The sequence below is a fragment of the Scylla paramamosain genome, chromosome 18 (genome assembly GCF_035594125.1).
Source record: "Scylla paramamosain isolate STU-SP2022 chromosome 18, ASM3559412v1, whole genome shotgun sequence".
Lineage (NCBI taxonomy): Eukaryota > Metazoa > Arthropoda > Malacostraca > Decapoda > Portunidae > Scylla > Scylla paramamosain.
Window position 1 is genome coordinate 13,168,418 of NC_087168.1, and position 25,193 is coordinate 13,193,610.

Genomic DNA, 25,193 nt, shown 5'->3' on the forward strand with positions numbered 1-25,193 from the left:
AGGGAAACAATGCATAGAAGCCAGAAACAGGGCAAATAGGGTACTAGGATTCATTTTTAGGAGTGTTAAAAGTAGAAGGCCGGAAGTAGTATTAAAGTTATACTTGACACTGGTTAGACCTCATCTAGACTACGCTGTGCAGTTCTGTGCAGTTACAGGAAAGATATAAGTCTATTAGAATCAGTACAGAGGAGAATGACTAAAAGGATACAGGGGATGAGGAGTATTCCTTACGAGGCAAGGTTGAAGCTGTTAAATTTACATTCTTTAGAGAGACGTAGGTTAAGAGGGAACCTGATAGAGGTCTTTAAGTGGTATAAGGGTTATAACAAGGAGGATGTAGGCAAAATTCTTAGGATCAGCAACCAGGGTAGAACAAGAAATAATGGGTACAAGCTTGAAAAATTTAGGTTTAGGAAGGAGATAGGAAAAAATTGGTTCTCAAATAGAGTGGTAGATTAGTGGAACAGACTCAGTAATCATGTTGTTAGTTCTAGGACACTAGAGAGCTTTAAGAGAAGATTAGACAAGTTTATGGATGGGGATAATAGATGGAAATAGGTAGGTATATTTCATACAGGGACTGCCACGTGTAAGCCTGGTCGCTTCTTGCAGCTTCCCTTATTTCTCATGTTCTTATATAGCAATGTGAAAATTATGAAATTTTTCTTCTATATATTATGGTATAGTGTATGGTAGACAATGTATGGCAAATAGCAGACAGCACAACCCTGGTTGGTGCAGTGTTTGTTCACCACAACCACCACCACCTACACCCTCCCTCCCTCCCACCCTCACTCACCCCCTCGCTGCCACTGCCACTTACCAGGATTTCTTATCAGGATGAGGTCCACTAGAAAGGAGCTCCAAACATACCAGCATGCCACAGGGCAATAAAATATTTGTGATGATGACAAACATGTACCTAATATAAAATAGTGTGGAATGTGTGTCTTAAGCATTTAGTGAATTATCAGTAATAATACACAGTTAATATTCTGGCTGCTGGCAAGGCATTCTGCTGCCTCATTTACTGACATTTATCCAGTAAATCTGATGGATGGTTCTTAGGCCACATATGTCCATTAAATGCAGAAATCCGCTATAATGGGGTCCATTATAACGGGGGTTTACTGTATTTATATTTTCCAAAGCATTATTTTATTAATAAATTTTCTTGTCTAATTTTTTCAATGAAATTGACTTTTTAAGAACTCACATTTTTTCACTTTTTTTCATTATTGTTATTTTTATTTATTTATTATTATCAATTATTTTTATTTATTTTATTTATTTATTTATTTAATTAATAATTATTTATTTTATTTATTTTATTTTTTATTTTTTACTTAGTAGTAGATGTACTGCCATTTTCAAATACATTTATACAGAACAGAACTTCAACAAGTCTATTTTATAAATAAGAATAGAACTTATCACATAATTATCCCTCAAAAAAAAGCCTTTGACTCTACTAAGTGACTTTCTTCCACTTAGTTGTGCAAAATATTGGAGGCTCAGCAGCCTTCTCTGGAAGTTCCTGGGTGGAGCTGAACCGCACCCTGCTCCCCCAAGAGTCTGACATCCCACAGGTCATCTCCTTTGAATTCAGAGCACGTCGTCCTAATGGCCTCTTGTTCTGGTATGGACAAGACTCGACTGTCAGGGGCAAAGGACAAGATTATATCAGCATTGCCAGTGAGTATGGTGGTCTTTCATCTTTCCTTCTTCTTCTTCAGTATTGTTTATATTGTTATTCTTCCTGTACTTGATGAAAGATGATGAAGTAAATATTTTAATATGATAGCATTTCTAATACATTTAGGGAAAAGACTTGTTTGGTTCTTCTCAAATATTTATTCCTTGTTACATTTTGACCACAGTAACCTCAGGCTTCCTGTCCTCTTCTGCATTCAGCAACCTCTCAAAATACTCAGTCCATTTCATTTCTATAATATCCTCAATCAATATCCTGCAATCTCAACTCATTGATCTTTTGGGACTGGCAAGATGAGTGCTTTCTCTCTCTCTCTCTCTCTCTCTCTCTCTCTCTCTCTCTCTCTCTCTCTCTCTCTCTCTCTCTCTCTCTCTCTCTCTCTCTCTCTCTCTCCCTAGCCATTCTTCTTCACATGTAAAAAAAGGAAAACACTTCCTTCACCCACATCCAAAACAATCTCCTGTTCTTCTCCAATTCTCCATCAGTCTCATTCTCACCTCTTACTTACATTCACTTTTGTACCATGCAGTCTTGCAACCCATTCTCCATATATCTATTCTCTGCTATGATAATGAAATGCATCCTGTTTTCTCCTTAATCAGTCAAAGATGGATATGTGGAGTTCAGCTATGAGCTTGGGGGAGGTCCAGCCATCATTCGCTCCCAGTCTAGAGTTGACGACAGTCAGTTCCACAGTCTGGAGGTGGAGCGGACAGGGCAGCAAGGTGTCTTTACCCTAGACCGTGAGACTCCTCAAGTAACACACAGTCCTGGAGACCTGCACATGCTCAATGCTAATGGGAATATCTACATTGGTCAGTGGTGCATCAGCATTCTGTTCACAGATACTTAATTCAAGCCATGATCTTGTTTTGTGTTTTAAAGTTTAGCTGTATAGGTGTATGTATGGTAGGCAACTGAATAGTATTAAGTTAATAGCAAGTACTGGTTGTCACAGGCTTACAGCCTTGGCTGAATTCTTTTGTGAGGTTTTGCATAGAGAAGATAATCATACTTGAAACAATATTACATTTTGTGCTAGGCAGATGCTCAGCTGATGCTGTATTTTTAGTTGGGTAACTTTAAGAGATGTTCCTTGAAAAGAGAAAGTAATCATTTTTTTTTTCTTGAGATGGAAATTTTTGACAGTGTACTAAAAAGAGATTGCCTGATGGGTATTACAAATATTAATAGTGATTGAGTGGCAGTACTGGTGGTAATGAAGTTGTACATTGGTCCCCATCAAGGAAGAGTAAATGGCTTTAAAGATAATTAGTTTGCTATAATTATAAATGAATATCAAGCACTGATCTGAACACATTTTCTTTTCATGATGTACTTGAAACTTTGCCTAGAGACTAGGATTGTTTGTCACAGGAACTGCTCTGTATACACAGGTGACTGGGTCATGATAGCAAATAGCTGCAAAAATACACAGACGTTCAGGTGATGGTTTGAGGTTATAGAATACAGAGGCTTCAGAGTGAAAGTAGACAAAACAAAGATGATGAACAGATGATTAGTGTGTCAATGTCAAGGAGTGTTCAGGATTGTGCAATGTGCAAGAGCATCATTCTAACTTATGTAATGTGTATGGTAACTAGATCTATAAGAGATGCAATAATATAATGAGTATTATGTGTAATGTAGGTAATATTTTTTTGTCAGTCATCTATCTATTACCAGTGATGGGTTGTGAAATTAATTTGTGGCATTTTTCTCTAAACCACATCTCTTTTCTTTTAGGTGGGGCACCAGACATCCCTTACATGACTGGAGGCATACACACCAGTGGCTTTATTGGCTGCATCCAGAAGCTGTCCATTGGAGGCCATACCATTGACAACTTCCTCACCCTTCCCCTCTCAGGAGTCAATGTCATCCCATGCCCTCGGTAAGTCAGCTTGTGAACTGGATACAGAACTTTTTCAGAGGCTACTTTTCTACCATCAAGACTGACCACAATTTGTTTGGGTTTTGGTGATCATTTATGGCCCAGTTGGCAATGTATAGGATTTGCATTTACTTGGTGTCCTGGGAGTTGTTTAGAATCCTGGAACAACCCCTCCTGGCCAAGTTATCAGACTTTCAGGTAAATTTTCTAGTGTTTCCATGATGCTCCATGATGCTCCAGCTGTTTACAACTCTATCCATTCATCTGTCTGTTTATTTGTCCATCTCATTAGTTCAAATCCTCATCAAGCATTCAGATTTTATCACTTCATGATAATTTGTAATGAGATTAATCCCCTTTTTATCATTAGTATCAGAATTACAAGTATCATGTGAGTTAGTGTTTGGGTAATCAACTCATTGAATATTTGTGTTGAATATCTGTAAGTTCCTTTTCTTCTTTTACAACTTGACTTTTTTCACTGTATGTGAGGCAGCATTTATGGAAAAAAATAGAAATGAAAACATAAATATAATAAAAAAAAATAAACAAAGTGAATCAGCAAGTTAAAACTTATGCAGTTTACAGCAATGATGAAAAATCACCAGTGGGCATCATGGAGAGGAAAAAAAAAAAAAAAAAGCAATGTAATACTGGAAGTAGATTTTGTGGGGCTGAAGTCTGAAGTACACCACCTCTCTTGTTGGGAGATGTTGCACAGTTTAGTAATGCTAACCACTATTTAATGACCTCAGTGTTGCAGCCCAATAAATCACTCAATTTCAAATCAATGTGAATATCATGAGAGCATATCAATGTTAAATAATGTACAAATAAATGCTGTTACCACCACCACCACCACACAGAGGCAAATAATATGAATGATTCTAACACTTCATACAGAAATCAGTCTGCAACATTATTTTCTCCTCTGGTTCTGAATTAGCTAATGGTATTTTGTATTTTACATTTAACTTTTGAACTGCATTTTCTAAGACTGATTACTTCTGTCTTAAGATGAACACTGGTTTGAAAGGAATGATGTTGAAACTGCATTCTTCATCAACATCAGTTTGGAATCACTAGAGTATACCTCAAACTTTTCAGTCTCCTCAGAATATCAGCATTGTGGCACTGTTGTCTTTGTGTGGTGCTGGAATGTCATGTCCAAACTAGAAAGTAGAGTGGACATTGGATAGTTGATATTACCACTACCAAACATGAAACATCTGAATAACAAAAAAAAAAAGTAGGGACCAGACTGTACAGTAGGGTACATGACAATGCACAGTCGTTATAATGTACAGCTGCAATAACGCACTGAAATTGTAATAAATATTTAATCAGAATATAAAACCAAAACTGGTATAACAGAACTCGCCATTCATGTGAGCACCAGAATTTTAATAAATATTCAATCAGAATAACAAACCAAAACTGGCAAGATGAACTTGCCATTCATGCGAGCACTGGTATTTTAATGAAAATTTAATTGGAATAACAATCTAAAACTTGCAAGACTAACTCACCAGCTGTGGAAGGTGCTGCTCACCTATCCGCCACCTCTCTCTTCCTCCTTATTTTCCTTTCCTCTCCATTCTTTTTCGTTCTGTCTCAAACCTCCCTCCCTGTCACCTCCCTTCCCCCTTACCTGTAGAGATAAGGGCCAAGGGAGTGATACCTCATGCTCTCTCTCTCTCTCTTCCCCTCATTCATTTTATGTAATTTTTGCTTCATCCTTTCTCAATCTTTCTCATTTGTATCCGTAATTCCATTTTCATTCTCAATCAGTCTCATTCTATTTAGCAATCCTTAGGATTGTTCTTACTTTCACAGAGAGAGAGAGAGAGAGAGAGAGAGAGAGAGAGAGAGAGAGAGAGAGCTCTGACTTAGGCAGGATTTACATATGTATACGTGTGATGCCAACAATAGAGGTGTTTTCAGTAGTGTCACCGACAAGTCAAATGCTGTGGTCACAATGCATAGGGAACCATATGAACCCAAGTAAATGTGACCGATACTTATCAAAGAAGCACGAGACTCAGGGTGATAATGTGCAAAACTCAGGAGAGTGCTGTATATTTTGTTGTGTCACCTCAGATATAGTAGTGCAAATGTGCTCATTTTTTATGTATTTTTTTGAAGTTTGCGAAATTTTTTATACTATTTTTTGGTTCTCTGAAACCAGTTAATTTTTTCCCATAGGTTCTTCAGTTGCCATAATGCACATTTGCAATAACGAACACTACATGTTTGTTCCCGTGTACCGTACTGTATTTTTAAACGAGTATTTCTGCTGTATATTGAGCGTTTGTAGTAAAGCATAAAGATAACAATTGAGAATTTTCATAAATGTATTTCAGATTTTCCATGTTCAGATGTTCAAATGTTCAGATGTGCATATATATATATATATATATATATATATATATATATATATATATATATATATATATATATATATATATATATATATATATATATGTTTTTAACTTTAATGGCCATTTTTCAAACCTTAAAAATCCTATTTCCCAACAAGAAAAGCTATAGACAAAAGCTAAATCTTTAAATTTTTCCATTAAAAATGTATTACTATTGTTTTTCATATACTGCTAATTGTTATAAATAAGCATGCTAAATTAAACACAATTCCTCATCATAACCAGCAGCAGTAATTCATACAGAAACATGATCTTTTAATTTAATTAATTTCTCTTTAAACATATACATATCTTTTTTTTTTTTTTTTATATATACTGAAAATAAAATTAACTTTCCCCTGCTTGTCAATTGTTAAATTTTTTACTGTTTTGCTCACCAGTCTCAACTGCTTTCCATTAGTTCTCATTAATTTGGTCATCAGCCCTGGTTCCATCCACTTTTGAGTTTGTCCTTTAATCCCCCACCCTGTCCATCCCTGCCTCCTCTCCACGCAGAGGAAAAAACCCACATAACCAACACCGAAGAGGCTCCCGAAGCTCCTACAGCATCTCCAAAAGAAGGAAGACATTCACTAACAGATTCATATGGGAAAACTGATTGCAACTCCCATGTTGGTAAGAGGCCCTGGAGCATGGGTGGAGGTGTTGAAGCTGCTGTCAATTTAACATTCTTCCACACTTCCACAGAATGCAACATTCTTTTTAGGAGACAGATCAAGTACGTTCTGATTTTCTTGGTAGATAATGTCACTGAGATTATCCAGGACGTGAGGACATAACAGGGACATATACATGGGCAGAAAACTCTATTTTTCCTTCTACAACAGCATAATGCTGATGTTATTCAAGAGGCAGGCAACATTTTCATTTTTATCATGTAGGATAATAGTTTTTTTTATTTCTACTATTCCCAATATGTATCATGGTGTCATTTAAGGATAATAAGACTATCATTTCACCATTCTGGCTGCCATTACTCATGTTTGTAGTTTGTACTATGTTATTATTATTTTAGGAACAGATATATATATTCTTATTCTAACATACTTGAAATGATACCTAAACATATAGGTGGTCCTTGGAAAGCTAAACTGCTTCTTATTTTGCATCCTTTACTTATTCAGCTGTAATTTATTTATCCTGCTTTCATTTGATTTCTAGCCCTGTTGTTGTTAATGGCTTAACACATGTAAGCTCCTGCATGTTACTAGCACTCCTTTTTTTATGCCTTTAAAACTCTAAACCACTTTTTTACCTCTTAATATCCCTAACATTTTTTTTTTTTTTTTTTCATATTTATATACTTATAACAGATTTTTATACACTTTCATGAACAGTCACAAGAGTTTTTCCTCACCTGTAACATAGCTACTTAAATTAACAGAATCCACTTCACATAAATGACTCACAGTTAATAATGTAATTTGATTGTCCTCACAGGTACAATAAGGGGAGACGTCGAGAGGCTCAGGGCTTAACCCACATTGTCCCTATTTCCTCCCATTCCCCATTCTCCTACTTCCCTTCTTCCTTGTCACCATTCCACTTATCCTCATCAAAATCACCATACATCATCTTGAAACCCTCAGGTTTCCACAGCCACTTTCCCCTGTCCTCTCTAACTTCACTTCCACCACCACTGCCAGTATCAGAGAATGTTTACCACTCCACTGCTCAGCTCTCCTCTTCATCCTCACTAACAAAGAAGAGTGAGATGGTGCTCGTTGCCTTGGTCATGCTGCACCATCTGTGCCACTAACATTCTTCTCCAGGTAAACACTAACCCAGACCAAACTAACCCTGACCTGCTACTTTTAATACTCGTATCCACTCTTATGAGTATTTGAAAATCCAAAACAGACTAAGAAGAAAGGAAGAAAAAATGAGTCTCTCTCTCTCTCTCTCTCTCTCTCTCTCTCTCTCTCTCTCTCTCTCTCTCTCTCTCTCTCTCTCTCTCTCTCTCTCTCTCTCTCTCTCTCTCTCTCTCATTAAGTCATATTTTTTTCTACAACTTATTTTTCCTCTTATGAAAGTCTAGAAACTACTGATTCACAAATCATGCAGTAATTAGAAAATATAGGGCAAGAGAATTTCAGTGGGTTAGTGTCTACAGTTGAAAACACAAACCACTGACTGAAGTACAAAATATATGGAATTAGAACCATACCTTCAGGCTCCATGGTGCTTCATTTCATCTATTTTTAAAAGGCTGAAGTAAAAGTTACTGGATTTTTTGAGTGTTTAATGAATTTACTTAAAGGTTAATAAGGATTCTACAAAATTAAAAAAAGGAAAAACCACAAGAACCTAACTAATCTCTATGGCCCTTGAAATAGCCCTAGTGAAAGTCAAAAGTGTTTGAGGATATGGAACATGGAAAACTGGCAAAACTAGCATCTGCTTTGACATATGAAGTGGGTTAGATGATGCATGTGTACAGTTGCCCTAAGTAATGATCATATTGTGCAAAGGGTTTTAAACAAAAAAAGCAAGCTTCCTCCACTTAACCTGAGTTCCTTTTGACCTTTATGGAGCTCTTAATATAAAGTAACTCACTAGTCCATATATATGTTTAAATTTTATTTATAGACATGAAGTATACGGGACCAGTGACGGCATCACTTGGGGGTTTTGTACAGATGCAAGTGTCTGAATTAGTTTGGGTCCATAGCTTACTTAGGCTGGTGGGAGAAGATGAAAAAAAAAAAAAAAAAATAGAGCAAGATGTTTCACTTACAGTAAACTTGTATCTGTGGTCTGTAATTATTTTTGTATACATCTGCTCACATTTAGTCTTCTTTGTTTAGTGGCAGATCAAAATGGGCCAGAAATTTTTTAAATCAGAGTAGATTAAAAGCCATGAATAGGTAAGAGAAATAAAGCCAACAAATATGGAGTTATATGTACAACCAGTGTTGATTTCTCTTTTTTCTTTTCTGTCTGAGTGTCATCTGCGAATGTGTGTTGTTTTGAACAAAACTGGTTTATGATTGTCATCTGACATGTAAGATTCATATAAGACCATTTACTCTTAAGGATTTCCAGATATGACTGTTCATCATGTTTATTTTTGACCAAATCTTCAGTGAGTCAGTTGGATATTTTGAAATATTACTTTAGGTTTCATTGATTTTTTTTTTTTTTCCACCTTGTTTTGTAACAGTGTGCCTTCATTCATTCAAGTTCACATAAGCACACACATACACATACACACACATACATATCCACTTACACCATGAATTGCAGCAGAAGACAAACAGATAAACAAACATGGTGAGAATATCACAAATAATATTACTTTAGGCAAGAGAGAAACATTAATAGATTACATCAATACAGAACTTATCAATGAAAGGGATGGATTAGAGAACCTGATTAGGATAAAGGTGGGAACTGAAAAATAACAGAAGCATACTATTATTTAGCTAATCAGTGAAGAGGATAGGATGTGAAAATACTGGTTAACCCTTGCTCTAAGATAGGAGCAGAAAGAAAAAAAAAAGCACAGAGGCATAATGTTCCCAAACTGACTGAATGAAGATATAGAAATAAAGATACTGGTTAGCTCTTGCATCAGGAAGGTGGGTAACTTAAAGAAGGAAGGAGGAAGAGAAAAAACAGATGTAGGTTCTCACTTTGAAAGCTGTGTATGTATTATTATGTTACTTGTTCCAAGCTTTATTCACATGATCCAAAAAAGCCACAAGGTCAAGCAATTCTCTTTTTCCCACCAGCCAACGTGGAGGGCGTAGAAAGGGGCCACAGAGGGGCTAACAAGAGCAGCATTTGGACCACTCACTCATCCACCGTGAGCACTAGTCTTCCAACTCGCCTCAAGAATGGATCCACAGTACTCTGCAAGCCCTTGCCACTGCCACTCACACCACCTCCATCACCCAGCACCACTCCCCTCCACTCCCATCCAGCACTGCCTGTCTTTGCTGAGGGATAAAAATGTGCCTTGATGCAGAGGGCATAACATCCACATGCACACACACACACACTCCTTTCTGAAAGGGCTTCCCCACCTCCTCCTACTCTTCCTTCTCCTCTTCCAGTGCTTCTGTTGCCTTCTTACAGTGTTTTGTCTCACATTTATAGAAAAACAAAAACAGCAGCAGCCATCTTTATTTTATTTTATTTTATTTTATATTTTTTATTTATCTTATTTATTTATTTTATTTTTTATTTATTTATTCATTTTATTTTATTCTATTTTATTTATTTATTTGTTTATTTATTTAATTTTTTTTTTTTTTTATGTGTGTGTATGTCTGTATGTGAGGTGCAGTGGTATCTAGGCTGGTTGAGAGGAAGAGACTGTTGCTGATCAGAGGAGTGACTTTGGTACTATTTAGTTAAGGCAAGGTATAGTGAGGCAGCTGTAACTAATAAATCTGCTCTCTCTCCTCCTTTGATGCCCAACTCCACAATATTCTCTCTCTCTCTCTCTCTCTCTCTCTCTCTCTCTCTCTCTCTCTCTCTCTCTCTCTCTCTCTCTCTCTCTCTCTCTCTCTCTCTCTCTCTCTCTCTCTCTCTCTCTGTCTCTCTCTCTCTATTGTTCAGGGTACAAAGAGGACACAAGAAAATGTTGAAGAGTAGATGTTTGTATGACAGAAAAAAGTACACCTTCTCTCATAGAAATATGGATGGCAGGAATAGACTCTTAAGAAGAGGTGACAGAGATGAGAAATGTAAATCAACCAAGGGAAAAACTAGGTAAATATAGATATGGAGACAGGATCACACAAGTATAACTAAGGTCCTGTACATTGAAGTTAGGTAGAATTACACATGAAAGGGTCTTTTTCCTTCAGGTTTTAGCAAATAAGTGAAATGTAGAGAATCACTAACTTAGAGCTTATATGTGCTATCATAGTGCTGGTGTAGGCAGACTCTCTCTCTCTCTCTCTCTCTCTCTCTCTCTCTCTCTCTCTCTCTCTCTCTCTCTCTCTCTCTCTCTCTCTCTCTCTCTCTCTCTCTCTCTCTCTCTTCTCCTCTCCTCTCAGTGGAGCAACTTGTGTGTGTTGTGTTTTTGCCGTTGTTGTCTTTGTGCTAAGAAATAAAGTGGTGCTGAATCTGTGTGTGTGTGATATATAGTGTTGCTGCTGCCTCAGCTGAGTTTTCATTATCATTATTATTATTATTATTTTTATTATTATTATTATTATTATTATTATTATTATTATTATTATTATTATTATTATTATTATTGCTGTTATTTCATTATTAGTTTTGTCATTTGTTATTATTTTTATTTTTATTTCTGCTGACACTGTTTAGTTTTATTGGAAGTGTTCTCTTATTTGTTTCTACATGCTCGCTGCTGCCCATCACCCATTTTGGTTTATTTTATTTAATGGGCTTCATTGGCTTATTCTTGCTTATTATTATTATTACCATTAGTATTTAATCTCTCTCTCTCTCTCTCTCTCTCTCTCTCTCTCTCTCTCTCTTTCTCTCTCTCTCTCTCTCTCTCTCATATTTAGCTGACAATGGTGCTACAGGATGAAATACATTACTTGCAACTCACTGATGATGTATCATAGTTTTGTAACATAAGTTTTCTAATATTTTGATTAACTTGCTCTCACCACTGCCATTAATTAATTAGTTCTCCATTTTAATAACTTTATGGGGGAGGTTATTGTGTGTGTTCTGTTCTGAACTGTGGAAATTGCTTAATTGTTACTATTTATGCTTTTTAAGGCATCAAACAGCTTTATATATATTTTTTTTTTCTGCTGCACAGTGGCGTGGCAACCTCCCCTTCCCCCTAGAGTCACTCACTGTCCTTTATGTAACTTAAGTAGTCATATTTAAAAAATTGGCTTAGAGACTCTCTCTCTCTCTCTCTCTCTCTCTCTCTCTCTCTCTCTCTCTCTCTCTCTCTCTCTCTCTCTCTCTCTCTCTCTCTCTCTCTCTCTCTCTCTCTCTCTCTCTCTCTCTCTCTCCCCCCTTTTAGTTCATTAAGTTAATGGAATTCACCATGGAAGGCTTAAAATATTGCCTAGGCACCATCCCTCCTTACTTCCTTCTCCCCTCTCCTAGTAGGGTTGAGTGCTGGCTCTTGGCAGAGGACAGTGTGAATTGCATTTATTTTATAGTGTGGTAGCCTCCTTCCTAGCCCACCGGCTGGATTTACTCCCTCTCTTTCCCTTTTCTTAAAACCAACCACCCCCAATACTCTTCTAACTTAGGGTGAAATTTTCTTTTCTTCATGTGTTTGCGCCAGTCTATATCTTGTTGTCCTGAGAGTTTAAAAGTAATCATTGTATGTGTGTTATCAACCCTTAGAAGCAATAAAATAGATGTATGTATGTACGTACGCACGTGTGCAGTTGTGGTCAGCTAAAGCTGAAATCCCTCAGTCATGAGAATAGCAGTGCCTCAGCACAAGGCCTCAACACTAGCAGCAGCAGTAGCAACAAGGAGGGATTAATTGCCTTCATTCAGCAATATTTGGCTATGTTGTGGCTGCATCTTGCTCCAACTAGTGCCTGGGAGAAGACTGCACATGAGACCAGAGGTATCATTAGGTCCCTCTCTTAGGGATATTGCTCCAAATATTTCAAGCCTAGCACGAGTGTTCCCTGAAAAATTAGGTGTTTATAACACAGCAATAGACAGAATGTAACAGAGCCAAGTTGACTTAGGTAGAAATGCCCCTGCTTACAACAGTATTCATAGGAGTCCCAGCTAAGCCTGATGACAGTGGTTCTGCTGCTGCTGCTGACACTCCAGCCCATGTGTAGCATCTTTATCAGTGGCTTCCCCTCGTGCTGGTCCTGGTGCTGCTGCTGCTATTGTTTTTAGTTTTGTCCTTGTAGTCTGAACTTCCTGCTATACTCTGGCTGCTGCAATGTTGTGATGTGAATAATAAGTAATTAATGAGTAATAATATTAATGAGTCCATATCATTTAGAACTTGTCTTGAGAAATAAACATGCCACACTTGTCTTCTGTCTTACTGCATTCCTACAAGCAGACACATGAACTGCAGAATTGCCGGTGTTCCATGCCACCTACAGTCTCTCTTGATTGACTTATGATCATCCCATTTTGCAAGAAATATTGTCCCATGAAGTTGTCCTTCATATTGTATTTGTTGTAAATAGATTAGTTGGATGTGGAAGTTGACAGTGGCTTGAAATCCTACCATGAAGTCACTCTTGTATTCCAGGAATCTTATTTAGCATTTTTCATATTAGTTTTCATCCATTATATCTGTGTTCAACTCTTTCTTATTCAGTTTACAAGAATTTTGTAAAATGGAAGGAAACTATAAAATGAGCCATTATAAACATATTTAGAATTTCCATGGAAAAGCTTTATACTTTATCTATTTATTTATTTACATCATTTATTTTTTTAGTTAACATTTACAGTAAGTCCTTCTTACATTGCCATTTAACACTGACATGATGATATAGTATACTTACTGTAGTGTACATCTATAAAAGTTTCAGACAGTGACTTCCTGTAGTTAACTTACAAATCCATGCTGAAAACAGGTGTCTTGCATAGCCTAAGTCTACAAATTGTGTGCACAGTACAGCTCATTTCACACACTAAGCCCTGGAATACTTACTATCTGCCTCAGGAAGTAGTTCATATGTGAGTGAAATATATAAAAAGTTTTTTGTCCATACATAAGCTCAGCTTGTTCGTTGTATTGAAATTGTTGAATAAGCATTTTATTATGAACATTTTATTATGAAGCACATTTTATTTGTGAGATAAAGGATACTACATGGGTTTTATTCTGCACTGCCCCCTGAGGGAGGGCATCATGGCACCGTCATGCCAGTTTGACTCAAGCTGTCAGTGTGGAAAGTTTGCAAGATTGTGAGCTGCATTTGTTGTTATACCTTTCAAAATGGCAGTTTTTATCTTCACAACCTTGAAGTTTGGCACTATTTCCTCTCCTGGTGAGTGTTAATGTATCTTAATTCTTAGTATATGATGATTTCAGATGCCAGCCATGAGGAATAGCATGTGACTGCTGCAGTACGTACTGGTTAGGTAAGGTATGGTAATGCTAGGTTAGGTTAGTGTCCTTAAGGGAGGTGTTCAGGTTAGAAATTTCTCGACCTGTCAAAACATGGTGTCTCATCCTTAGACTTTTCATGAATGTCCAAATTTGCCCTAATTTGACTCTCTGCATCCAGCAGGTCTTAGTTGCCAGTTGTGTATTTTCCTTGCAGTGTTACAAAGTCAGGAGAGGATACTATCTCTCTCTCTCTCTCTCTCTCTCTCTCTCTCTCTCTCTCTCTCTCTCTCTCTCTCTCTCTCTCTCTCTCTCTCTCTCTCTCCCCTGACAAGATATGTGATCACTATTACATTGCTAGATGTGCATAGTCTCTCTCTCTCTCCACACAGATACCACTCCTCAAAGGAGGAGGCAGTAAGCACCTGCCAAAACGTTAATTACTTCCAGTGAGGTCTAAAGCACTGGATCAGGGGGTGCTGTGAACCTATCATTAAACCCAGCTGTGACCTCACTGTGATGTTTGTGTCTCACAACACACCCTGCCTGTGTTCCTCTTCCTTCACACAAAACTACAAGCACTTAATTACACACACACCCTTCACTCAAAATTCAAAATTATTATGGCAACTCCTACACTGGCCTCAGAGTCCCCATCTGGGCATGGGATCACAAATGTCCCCAGGTAGGACAGCTCTCCTGGTATTGACTTTAAAGTGTCTTGACAACCCCACCCCCACCCCAACTTTTCTTCATTAACTTCTGCAACATTCACGGTCTCTCAGATCCAAGGCTGGTGCTAGGAATTGCAGGGCCCAATTAAAAAACTGATGGCGGGGCGCCTATTCTACAAAAGTAAAAAATTATGTATGTTTATATTTTGTGTGGGATAATAATTTCTCATTCTTCACTTCATGTTTTCAGTAGTGGTTTATTCCTCTTAGAATACAGAAAAAGCTCCAAGCAGTAACTCTGTCGCCGCTGACACAGGGCCCAATTTTATAAAATTGGTCAAATAGTCTTAAAACTGGCCCTGTTTAGATCTAATTTTCAATCTGTAGAACACCATCTCTCCTCTACTAAACCTCATCCTTTCCTCACTGAAACACAGGTGTCTGAGGCAACTCACAGTAGCCCTTTTTCTGTTCCCTTCAACTTTCTCTATCCTCATTTTCAATCCAAAGCTGGATGTTGCATATATGAGGCGCGCGGTGCAACAACGACGTAACCGTGAATTTTCCATTTCTCGGTTACGTCGTTGTTGCCGCGCGCCTCATATATTATATGAGGCGCGCGGTGCAACAAAGACGTAACCGAGAAATGGAAAATTCACGGTTACGTCGTTGTTGCACCACGCGCCTCATATGTGCACAACAATTTAACCTGCTCTCATGCCCACGCTCTTGAATCTTCCGAGTTTTCCATTATCTGGCTACGACTACAGAGTCATTCTTAAACTAAACTTATCTGTATACCTCTCACCTAACTCCTTTTGACTATAAGAAATTCTTTGACTACTTAATTTCCAAAGTGAAGCACATTCTCTCTTCCCTTTTGCACAGATCTCCATTCTTGGAGACTTCAATGTTCACCACCAGCTTTGGCTTTCCTCTCCCTTCACTGACCATCCTGGTGAACTACCCTTTAACTTTGCTATCCTCCATGACCTAGAGAAATTGGTGCAACACCCTACTCATACTCCTGATCGTTTTGGAAATACGCCCAACATTCTTGACCTTTACCAAATCTTCTCTGTTGAGCTCCTCCGATAACAATCTCATATCTGTATCTTATCCTATCGTTCCATTCCCTCCTTAGGATCCCCCTAAGAGTTGGTGCCTCTGGCATTTTGCCTCAGCTAGTTGGGGGGACCTGAGGAGGTATTTTGCTGATTTTCCTTGGAATGATTACTGGTTCTGTGTTAGAGACCCATTTGTGTGTGTCAAGCACACAGCAAAACTGATAGTGTCTGATATGGAGGTGTACATTCCTCACTCTTTTTCTCAACCTTAACCTTCCAAATCTTGGTTTAACACAGCCTTTTCTCGTGCTATACATGATAGAGAGGTGGCCCGCTAAAGGTACTTGGGCCTTACATCACCAGATGTGCTTTTTATTTCTGCCTGGAACCATGTCAAGTCTGTTCTCCAACTAGCCAAAAACTCCTTCATTAATAGAAAGTGTCAAAATCTTTCAAGATCTAACTCCCCCTCATATCTTCTGGCACCTAGCCAAAAACATCTCCAATAACCTTGCTTCTTCTTTCCCTCCTTTATTTCAACCAGATGGCACCACTGCTATCACATCTATCTCTAAACCTGAACTCTTTGCTCAAACCTTTGTTAAAAACTCTACCTTGGATGATTCAGGGCTTGTTCCTCCCTCTCACCTCCACCCTCTGGCTACTTCATGCTACCTATTAAAATTCTTCGCAATGATGTTTTCCATGTCCTCACTGGCTTAAACCATTGGAAGGCTTATGGATCTGATGGGATTCCTCCTATTGTTCTCCAAAACTGCACCTCCATGCTTGCATCTTGCCTGGTCAAACTTTCAACTCTGTTTGTCAACATTTACCTTTCCTTCTTGCTGGAAGTTTGCCTACATTCAGCCTGTTTACCTTGGATGATTCAGGGCTTGTTCCTCCCTCTCACCTCCACCCTCTGGCTACTTCATGCTACCTATTAAAATTCTTCGCAATGATGTTTTCCATGTCCTCACTGGCTTAAACCATTGGAAGGCTTATGGATCTGATGGGATTCCTCCTATTGTTCTCCAAAACTGCACCTCCATGCTTGCATCTTGCCTGGTCAAACTTTCAACTCTGTTTGTCAACATTTACCTTTCCTTCTTGCTGGAAGTTTGCCTACATTCAGCCTGTTCCTAAAAAGGGTGACAGTTTTAATCCCTCAAATTACTGTCCTATTGCTTTTGTTTCCTGCCTCTCTAAAGTTTTTGAATCTATCCTTAATAGGAAGATTCTTAAACATCTATCACTTTACAACCTTCTATCTGATCGCCAGTATGGGTTTCGTCAAGGCCGCTCTACTGGTGATCTGGGTCTCCTTACCGAGTCTTGGTCTTCCTCTTTTAGAGATTTTAGTGAAATTTTTGCTGTTGCCTTAGACATATCAAAAGCTTTTGCTATAGTCTGGCACAAAGCTTTGATTTCCAAACCACACTCCTACGGCTTCTATCCTCTCTGTGACTTCATCTTAAGTTTCCTTTCTGACCATTCTGTTGCTGCTGTGGTAGATGGTCACTGTTCTACTAAATCTACAAACAGTGGTGTTCCTCATGTTCTGTCCTGTCACCCACTCTCTTGCTGTTATTCATCAATGATCTTCTAAACCAAACCTCTTGTCCTATGCACTCCTATGCTGATGATACCACCCTGCACTTTTCCACGTCTTTTCATAGATGTCCAACCCTTCAGGAAGTAAACAGTTCCTCAAGGAAGCCACAGAAGGGCTGACTTCTGATCTCTCTAAAATTTCTGATTCAGGCAGAGCAAACTTAATATTGTTCAGTGGCTCAAAAACTCACTTCCTCCATCTACCAACTCAACACAACCTTCCAGACAACTATTCCCTCTTCTTCAATGACACTCAACTGTCCCCCCTTCTACACTGAACATCCTTGGTCTGTCCTTTACTTATAATCTAAACTGTAAACTTTACCTCTCATCTGTAGCTGAAACAGCTTCTATGAAGTTAGACATTCTGAAACATCTGCGCCAGTTTTTCTCACCCTTCCAGCTACTAGCTCTGCTAGCCTTATCCGTCTATGTATGGAATATGCTTCAAATGTCTGGGGGGGTTTCCACTTATACCGCTCTTCTAGACAGGGTGGAATCAAAAGTTTTTCGTCTCATCAACTCCTCTCCTCCAATTGACCGTCTTCAGCCTCTTTCTCATCGCCGCAGTGTTGCATCTCTTGCTATCTTCTACTGCTATTTTTATGCTAACTGCTCTTCTGATCTTGCTAGCTGCATGCATCCCCTCCTCCCGCAGCATCACTGCACAAGACTTTGTTCTTTCTCTCACCTCTATTCTGCCCACCTCTCTAATGCAAGAGTTAACCAGTATTCTTGGTTATTCATGCCCTTCTCTATTAAACTCTGGAACTCCCTGCCTGCTTCTGTATTTCCACTTTACTATACAGTAAAATCCCTCTTATCCGGCATCAACAGGACCGCCAACATGCCGGATACTTGAATATTGCCGGATACTTGAATAGAAGTGAAATTATGTCCACAGTTACCACCCTACACTCACGCATCTTACCATAACAAAGATCAGCTGATCGCAGTGCCGCGCGTCGCCACCCGCGCTGCCACCTCACTCACCAACACACAGTTGTAGCATTGGGCCTGTAATTGTGACTCCTTCTGATCTTTTCAAGCTGAACCACTTGTATAACACTTTGTCCATCATTTCACCACGATGATACTGCAGTGGGTGACGATTTTCCGCTGCCTTTGGGGGTGTCGGTGGCTTTCATGTAATCCCACAACTTTTTCGTTTGGGATTTAATGTCATAAATAGTTGATGAGCCCACATCGTATTCCGCCATTAGTTGCTGTCTGCTTTCATCTCTCTCTAATTGTGTAAGCACAACACACTTCCTCTTTTCTACAACTTTAGGCATGATAAAGGCGTCAGGCGATAAACAGTACACACGTGGGACTGAGTCACTGAGTAAACACAGTGCAGTGGGCCGTGGGTGGCGCGAAGCAGTGTGCTCTGGTGGCGAGGGGACAAAGTATGCCTCGCGCGGGAATTTTAATCGATTTTATGAGTACACATTGATTTTTTTATTGATTTTAAGGCTCGGGGAAAAATGTGCCAGATAGTTGAAGCTGCCAGACACTCGAATGCCGGATGAGAGGGATTTTACTGTAACTTGAATTCCTTCAAGAGGGAGGTTTCAAGACACTTATCCCTTGATTTTTTACTACCGCTTTTGAACCTGTTCGAGAACCGGCATCTCAGTGGTCTTTTTTTTTAATTGAATTTTTGTTGCCTTTGGCCGGTGTACCTCCTCCATAAAAAAAAAAACTTACGTTGCTAAATGTGCATATTCTCTCTCTCTCTCTCTCTCTCTCTCTCTCTCTCTCTCTCTCTCTCTCTCTCTCTCTCTCTCTCTCTCTCTCTCTCTCTCTCTCACGGAGAGAGAGAGAGAGAGAGAGAGAGAGAGAGAGAGAGAGAGAGAGAGAGAGAGAGAGAGAGAGAGAGACTATGCATATTTAGCAACGTAATAGTGATCATATATCTTGTTTAGAGAGAGAGAGAGAGAGAGAGAGAGAGAGAGAGAGAGAGAGAGAGAGAGAGAGAGAGAGAGAGAGACTATGCATATTTAGTAACGTAATAGTGATCATATATCTTGTTTGGAGAGAGAGAGAGAGAGAGAGAGAGAGAGAGAGAGAGAGAGAGAGAGAGAGAGAGAGAGAGAGAGAGAGAGAGTAATATCTTAGTCTGGGCTGGAAAGACTGCAAGGAAAATACACAACTGTCTTCAGCCCCTCTCTCACCGCCGCAATGTTGCATATCTAGCTGTCTTCTACCGCTATTTTCATGCCAACTGCTCTTCTGATCTTGCTAACTGCATGCCTCCCCTCCTTCCGCGGCCTCGCTGCACAAGACTTTCTTCTTTATCTCACCCCTATTCTGTCCACCTCTCTAACGCAAGAGTTAACCAGTATTCTCTATCATTCATCCCTTTCTCTGGTAAACTCTGGAACTCCCTGCCTGCTTCTGTATTTCCACCTTCCTATGACTTGAATTCCTTCAAGAGGGAGGTTTCAAGACACTTATCCACCAATTTTTGACCACTGCTTTGACCCTTTTATGGGACTGGCATTTCAGTGGGCATTTTTTTTATTAGATTTTTGTTGCCCTTGGCCAGTATCCTTCCTACATAATAAAAAAAAAAAACAAAACTCAGACCTGCCGGACGCGGCCCAGCCAGCCGGAGACCCGACCTCGACACTAGTGCTGGTTAACCTTGCACTGTGGAAGAACCTGGATTTCTTCCAACAGTGTAACACTGTTATTCTGCTGGGAACTATTATTATGTAATTATACTGCAGCGAAAGATAAAGCTTAAAAAAAGAAAAAAAAATAGAAAGGGCACCTCTAAATTAACTATTGTTTGGGAAAGAAGTATCCTAGAGGTATATAGGAATGAAATTTCCGTGGAGGAATCTCCATGGATGGAATTTAGAATCGGTGGGGCTGGGAACAGATTGTGAGAATGGCGTTAGCTTTGAGCTGTGATTCACCAGCATTCTACATCCTGTTATACCTGAAAAGGAGTTCAACGACTCCATTTTGAGACATCTCAGCGCCCTATGTCGGGTTTATTTTAACAGGACAAGTGGAAGTGATATTGTAAAAGTTTTCGTGATTCTAGTAATAATTCAACAAGAATATCATTATGCACCAAGAAAAATATCCATGAAAACTTAACTACGCACTGTGGCCTTTGAAAGTAACCCTAAGGCGCTTCGTAGTATGAACCTAAAATCTTTAAAAGGATCCGTGTGTTCGAATCGCTTGGCTTCCCTAACCCAATTACGGGGAACCGGCTGATGTGAAAGGCTAATTATGGCTCTGTGGAACTAACGTGAGTATTTAATTTTGCGTATTTTAGAGGTTCTGTTGTACACCAAAGAAGTGGAGAGGATGCAAGTATACTTTATGGATGTGGTTGTTTTGTGGTGCATGGTGAGGTGGAGCATTAGGCTGAGATGCAAATTGTGCTGGCGACATGGAGCTATACCTCTGTGGCTGGGGATGATTGTTTACAAGTTTATAGCATGGAGGTTTCGTCCTAAGTCACATATAGGTCGATAATTAATCCTACACTGTCCGTACATTCAGTCTATGTTAGTAAAAGGTAAGCACATACCAGACTATAAACGGCAAACCCTAACGTGGCTTTCCTTTGAGGGCAGCGGTTGTATGAATAGCACAAATGCAGTACAAGATGAGGCACATGTTTTATTGTACTGTGAATTTTCAAATGACTATAGAGCAAGGTGTGGTATGTTAAACTTCTCTTATATGAGCACTGATTGTAATGAATGAACATCATTTTGATAAACTATGTAATATAAATAATGTCCTAAAGATATAATGGGCTCGTCACTAGAGTTGTTTGTAAATGATCAGTAAAATTACTAGGAATATCGTATTAAATATTCATATAGATATTCATTTGGGTTGATACAAGTTGTGTATATTGTGTTCGTCAATGTTTTTATTTACTTTTTTTTTTTTGTCAATAAACTATAATAATTCTCTCTCTCTCTCTCTCTCTCTCTCTCTCTCTCTCTCTCTCTCTCTCTCTCTCTCTCTCTCTCTCTCTCTCTTGTAACCACAGGTAGGTAGGGATAGATAGATGCAAACTGTTAACATCACGGAAGTTGTCCTTTGTTTATTTATGTTAGACAATTCGCACAACAGCAGGCACCATCCTGATCAGGGGAATGCTGATGCAAATTCAGATGTTACGTCTACGTCCACTGTATGTTAGCCGGCGGCAGCTTCCGGCTTCCGAGGCAGAGTAGTGGGAGACAGAGCTGTGTGCCTTGGGGGCTGGGAGGGCGGGGACGAGTGACCGGGTGACGCTCGCTGCTGGTAGTTGCGTCAAACGAGCGGCGGAGGGCCACATCGAAACTTGGCGCGTCTCTTGAAGGACTTGGTGCTGCGTGTGTACAAAACTAAACAAACTCTAAAAACTAAATGTTGTGGTGTTGCCGTTAAAAAATAAATAAATAAAAAAAAAAAAAAAAAAAAAATATATATATATATATATATATATATATATATATATATATATATATATATATATATATATATATATATATATATATATATATATATATATATATATATTCCTGACGTTTCCAAAGACGCAGAGCACGCAGTGACCTTGCTGACGTCTCTCCAATGACCAAAGACGCAGAGTGCCTCACTTGACAACGTTCAGAAGCACCACGTTTCTTTATTTCCCCTTGACAGTGCTTTACAAGAAACTTTCCCGCATGACTATTGATATAACGCTACTTTTAATAAAATGTTCCTGCCGCTGGTGTGACAAGCAACCGAGTAGACGAACATTTTCCATTTGTATCCATATAACCATATAAACAGAGAGAGAGAGAGAGAGAGAGAGAGAGAGAGAGAGAGAGAGAGAGAGAGAGAGAGAGAGAGAGAGAGAGAGAGAAGTACGCTATATACAATGTATTGGACCTAACAACGTAGTACAGTACGTAAATCGGAGAGTGCCCATATCTCGTGGGTAACCTTGATGCCGATAAATGAAAATAAGTTGATATATGTTGCTCTCTCTCTCTCTCTCTCTCTCTCTCTCTCTCTCTCTCTCTCTCTCTCTCTCTCTCTCTCTCTCTCCAATACATGCATGTTCTTTGTAAGGGAAAGAAAAAAAAACGAGAAATGTGCTGTATCAGAGAATAAACAGAGGTCTGCAATACTCCAACCCATTACAACCACTGCCTGAGAGAGAGAGAGAGAGAGAGAGAGAGAGAGAGAGAGAGAGAGAGAGAGAGAGAGAGAGAGAGAGAGAGAGAGAGAGAGAGAGAGAGAGGGGGGGAGAAAGAGAGAGTGTTTGTGTGTGTCCTTAGTGGTGGTCCAATAAATATTTTGCATCATCAACAAGAACACACACACACACACACACACACACACACACACACACACACACTGTAGTCCGATTCATGACACGCATGGCTTTTTTTATTTATTTATTTTTTCTTATTTTTTCATATGAGAAGACAAAGCGTTTAAGAATACCAGCAGTACTCGTAATTCTCGTTAGTGGGTTTATTTTGTTTTATTTCATGTTTATTTATTTATTATTATTGTTATTATTATTTGTGTGTGTGTGTGTGTGTGTGTGTGTGTGTGTGTGTGTGTGTGTGTGTCCTTTCACTCAGTTATACACTTCACTTGCTATGAACATTTTAGTAGCGAAGAAACTCTCTCTCTCTCTCTCTCTCTCTCTCTCTCTCTCTCTCTCTCTCTCTCTCTCTCTCTCTCTCTCTCTCTCTCTCTCTCTCTCTCTCTCTCTCTCTCTCTCTCTCTCTTTATTCAGACCTCATCTAGATTAATCTGTGTAGTTCTGATCCTCATATTGCTAGTTGGGGGGACCTGAGGCGGTATTTTGCTGATTTTCCTTGGAATGACTACTGCTTCCGTGTCAGAGACCCGTCTTTGTGTGCTGAGCGCATAACAGAGGTGATAGTGTCTGGCATGGAGGCGTACATTCCTCACTCTTTTTCTCGTCCTAAACCTTCTAAACCTTGGTTTAACACAGCTTGTTCTCGTGCTATACATGATAGAGAGGTGGCCCACAAAAGGTACTTAAGCCTTCCTTCACCAGAATCTCATGCACTTTATATTTCTGCCCGGAACCATGCCAAGTCTGTTCTCCAACTAGCCAAAAACTCCTTCATTAACAGAAAATGTCAAAACCTTTCAAGATCTAACTCCCCTCGTGATTTCTGGCATCTAGCCAAAAATATCTCCAATAACTTTGCTTCTTCTTCTTTCCCTCCTCTACTTCAACCAGATGGCACCACTGCTATCACATCTATTTCTAAAGCTGAACTCTTTGCTCAAACCTTTGCTAAAAACTCTACCTTGGACGATTCTGGGCTTGTTCCTCCCTCTCCTCCACCCTCTGACTACTTCATGCCTCGTATTAAAATTCTTCGTAATGATGTTTTCCATGCCCTCGCTGGCCTAAACCCTCAGAAGGCTTATGGACCTGATGGGGTCCCTCCTATTGTTCTCCGAAACTGTGCCTCCGTGCTTGCACCTTGCCTAGTCAAACTCTTTCAGCTCTGTCTGTCAACATCTACCTTTCCTTCTTGCTGGAAGTTTGCCTACATTCAACCTGTTCCTAAAAAGGGTGACCGCTCTAATCCCTCAAACTACCGTCCTATTGCTTTAATTTCCTGCTTATCTAAAGTTTTTGAATCTATCCTCAACAGGAAGATTCTTAAACATCTATCACTTCACAACCTTCTATCTGATCGCCAGTATGGGTTCCGTCAAGGCCGCTCGACTGGTGATCTTCTGGCTTTCCTTACTGAGTCTTGGTCATCCTCTTTTAGAGACTTTGGTGAAACTTTTGCTGTTGCCTTGGACATATCAAAAGCCTTTGATAGAGTCTGGCACAAAGCTTTGATTTCCAAACTACCCTCCTACGGTTTCTATCCTTCTCTCTGTAACTTCATCTCAAGTTTCCTTTCTGACCGTTCTATTGCTGCTGTGGTAGACGGTCACTGTTCTTCTCCTAAATCTATTAACAGTGGTGTTCCTCAGGGTTCTGTCCTGTCACCCACTCTCTTCTTATTATTCATTAATGATCTTCTAAAACAAACTTCTTGTCCTATCCACTCCTATGCTGATGATACCACCCTGCACTTTTCCACGTCTTTTCATAGACGTCCAACCCTTCAGGAGGTAAACATATCACGCAGGGAAGCCACAGAACGCCTGACTTCTGATCTTTCTAAAATTTCTGATTGGGGCAGAGCAAACTTGGTATTGTTCAATGCCTCAAAAACTCAATTCCTCCATCTATCAACTCGACACAATCTTCCAGACAACTATCCCCTCTTCTTCAATGACACTCAACTATCCCCCTCTTCTACACTGAACATCCTCGGTCTGTCCTTTACTTATAATCTGAACTGGAAACTTCACATCTCATCTCTAGCTAAAACAGCTTCCATGAAGTTAGGTGTTCTGAGACGTCTCCGCCAGTTTTTCTCACCCCCGCAGCTGCTAACTCTGTACAAGGGCCTTATCCGTCCATGTATGGAGTATGCTTCACATGTCTGGGGGGGTTCCACTCATACTGCTGTTCTAGACAGGGTGGAATCAAAAGCTTTTCGTCTCATCAACTCCTCTCCTCTAACTGACTGTCTTCAGCCTCTCTCTCACCGCCGCAATGTTGCATCTCTAGCTGTCTTCTACCGCTATTTTCATGCTAACTGCTCTTCTGATCTTGCTAACTGCATGCCTCCCCTCCTTCCGCGGCCTCGCTGCACAAGACTTTCTTCTTTCTCTCACTCCTATTCTGTCCACCTCTCTAACGCAAGAGTTAACCAGTATTC

General features: G+C 39.5%; 1 protein-coding gene across 1 annotated transcript in view; it reads left to right on the forward strand.

Annotated features, from left to right (window-relative positions):
- LOC135109126 (basement membrane-specific heparan sulfate proteoglycan core protein-like) overlaps positions 1-13,010 on the forward strand; it is a 359,280-nt gene extending 346,270 nt beyond the window's left edge. The window contains 4 exon segments of the mRNA XM_064020215.1: positions 1,498-1,698; positions 2,320-2,532; positions 3,464-3,611; positions 9,787-13,010. Coding sequence (XP_063876285.1) covers positions 1,498-1,698; positions 2,320-2,532; positions 3,464-3,611; positions 9,787-9,826 — 602 coding nt within the window. The 3' untranslated portion in view covers positions 9,827-13,010.
- The last annotated feature ends 12,183 nt before the right edge of the window (positions 13,011-25,193 follow it).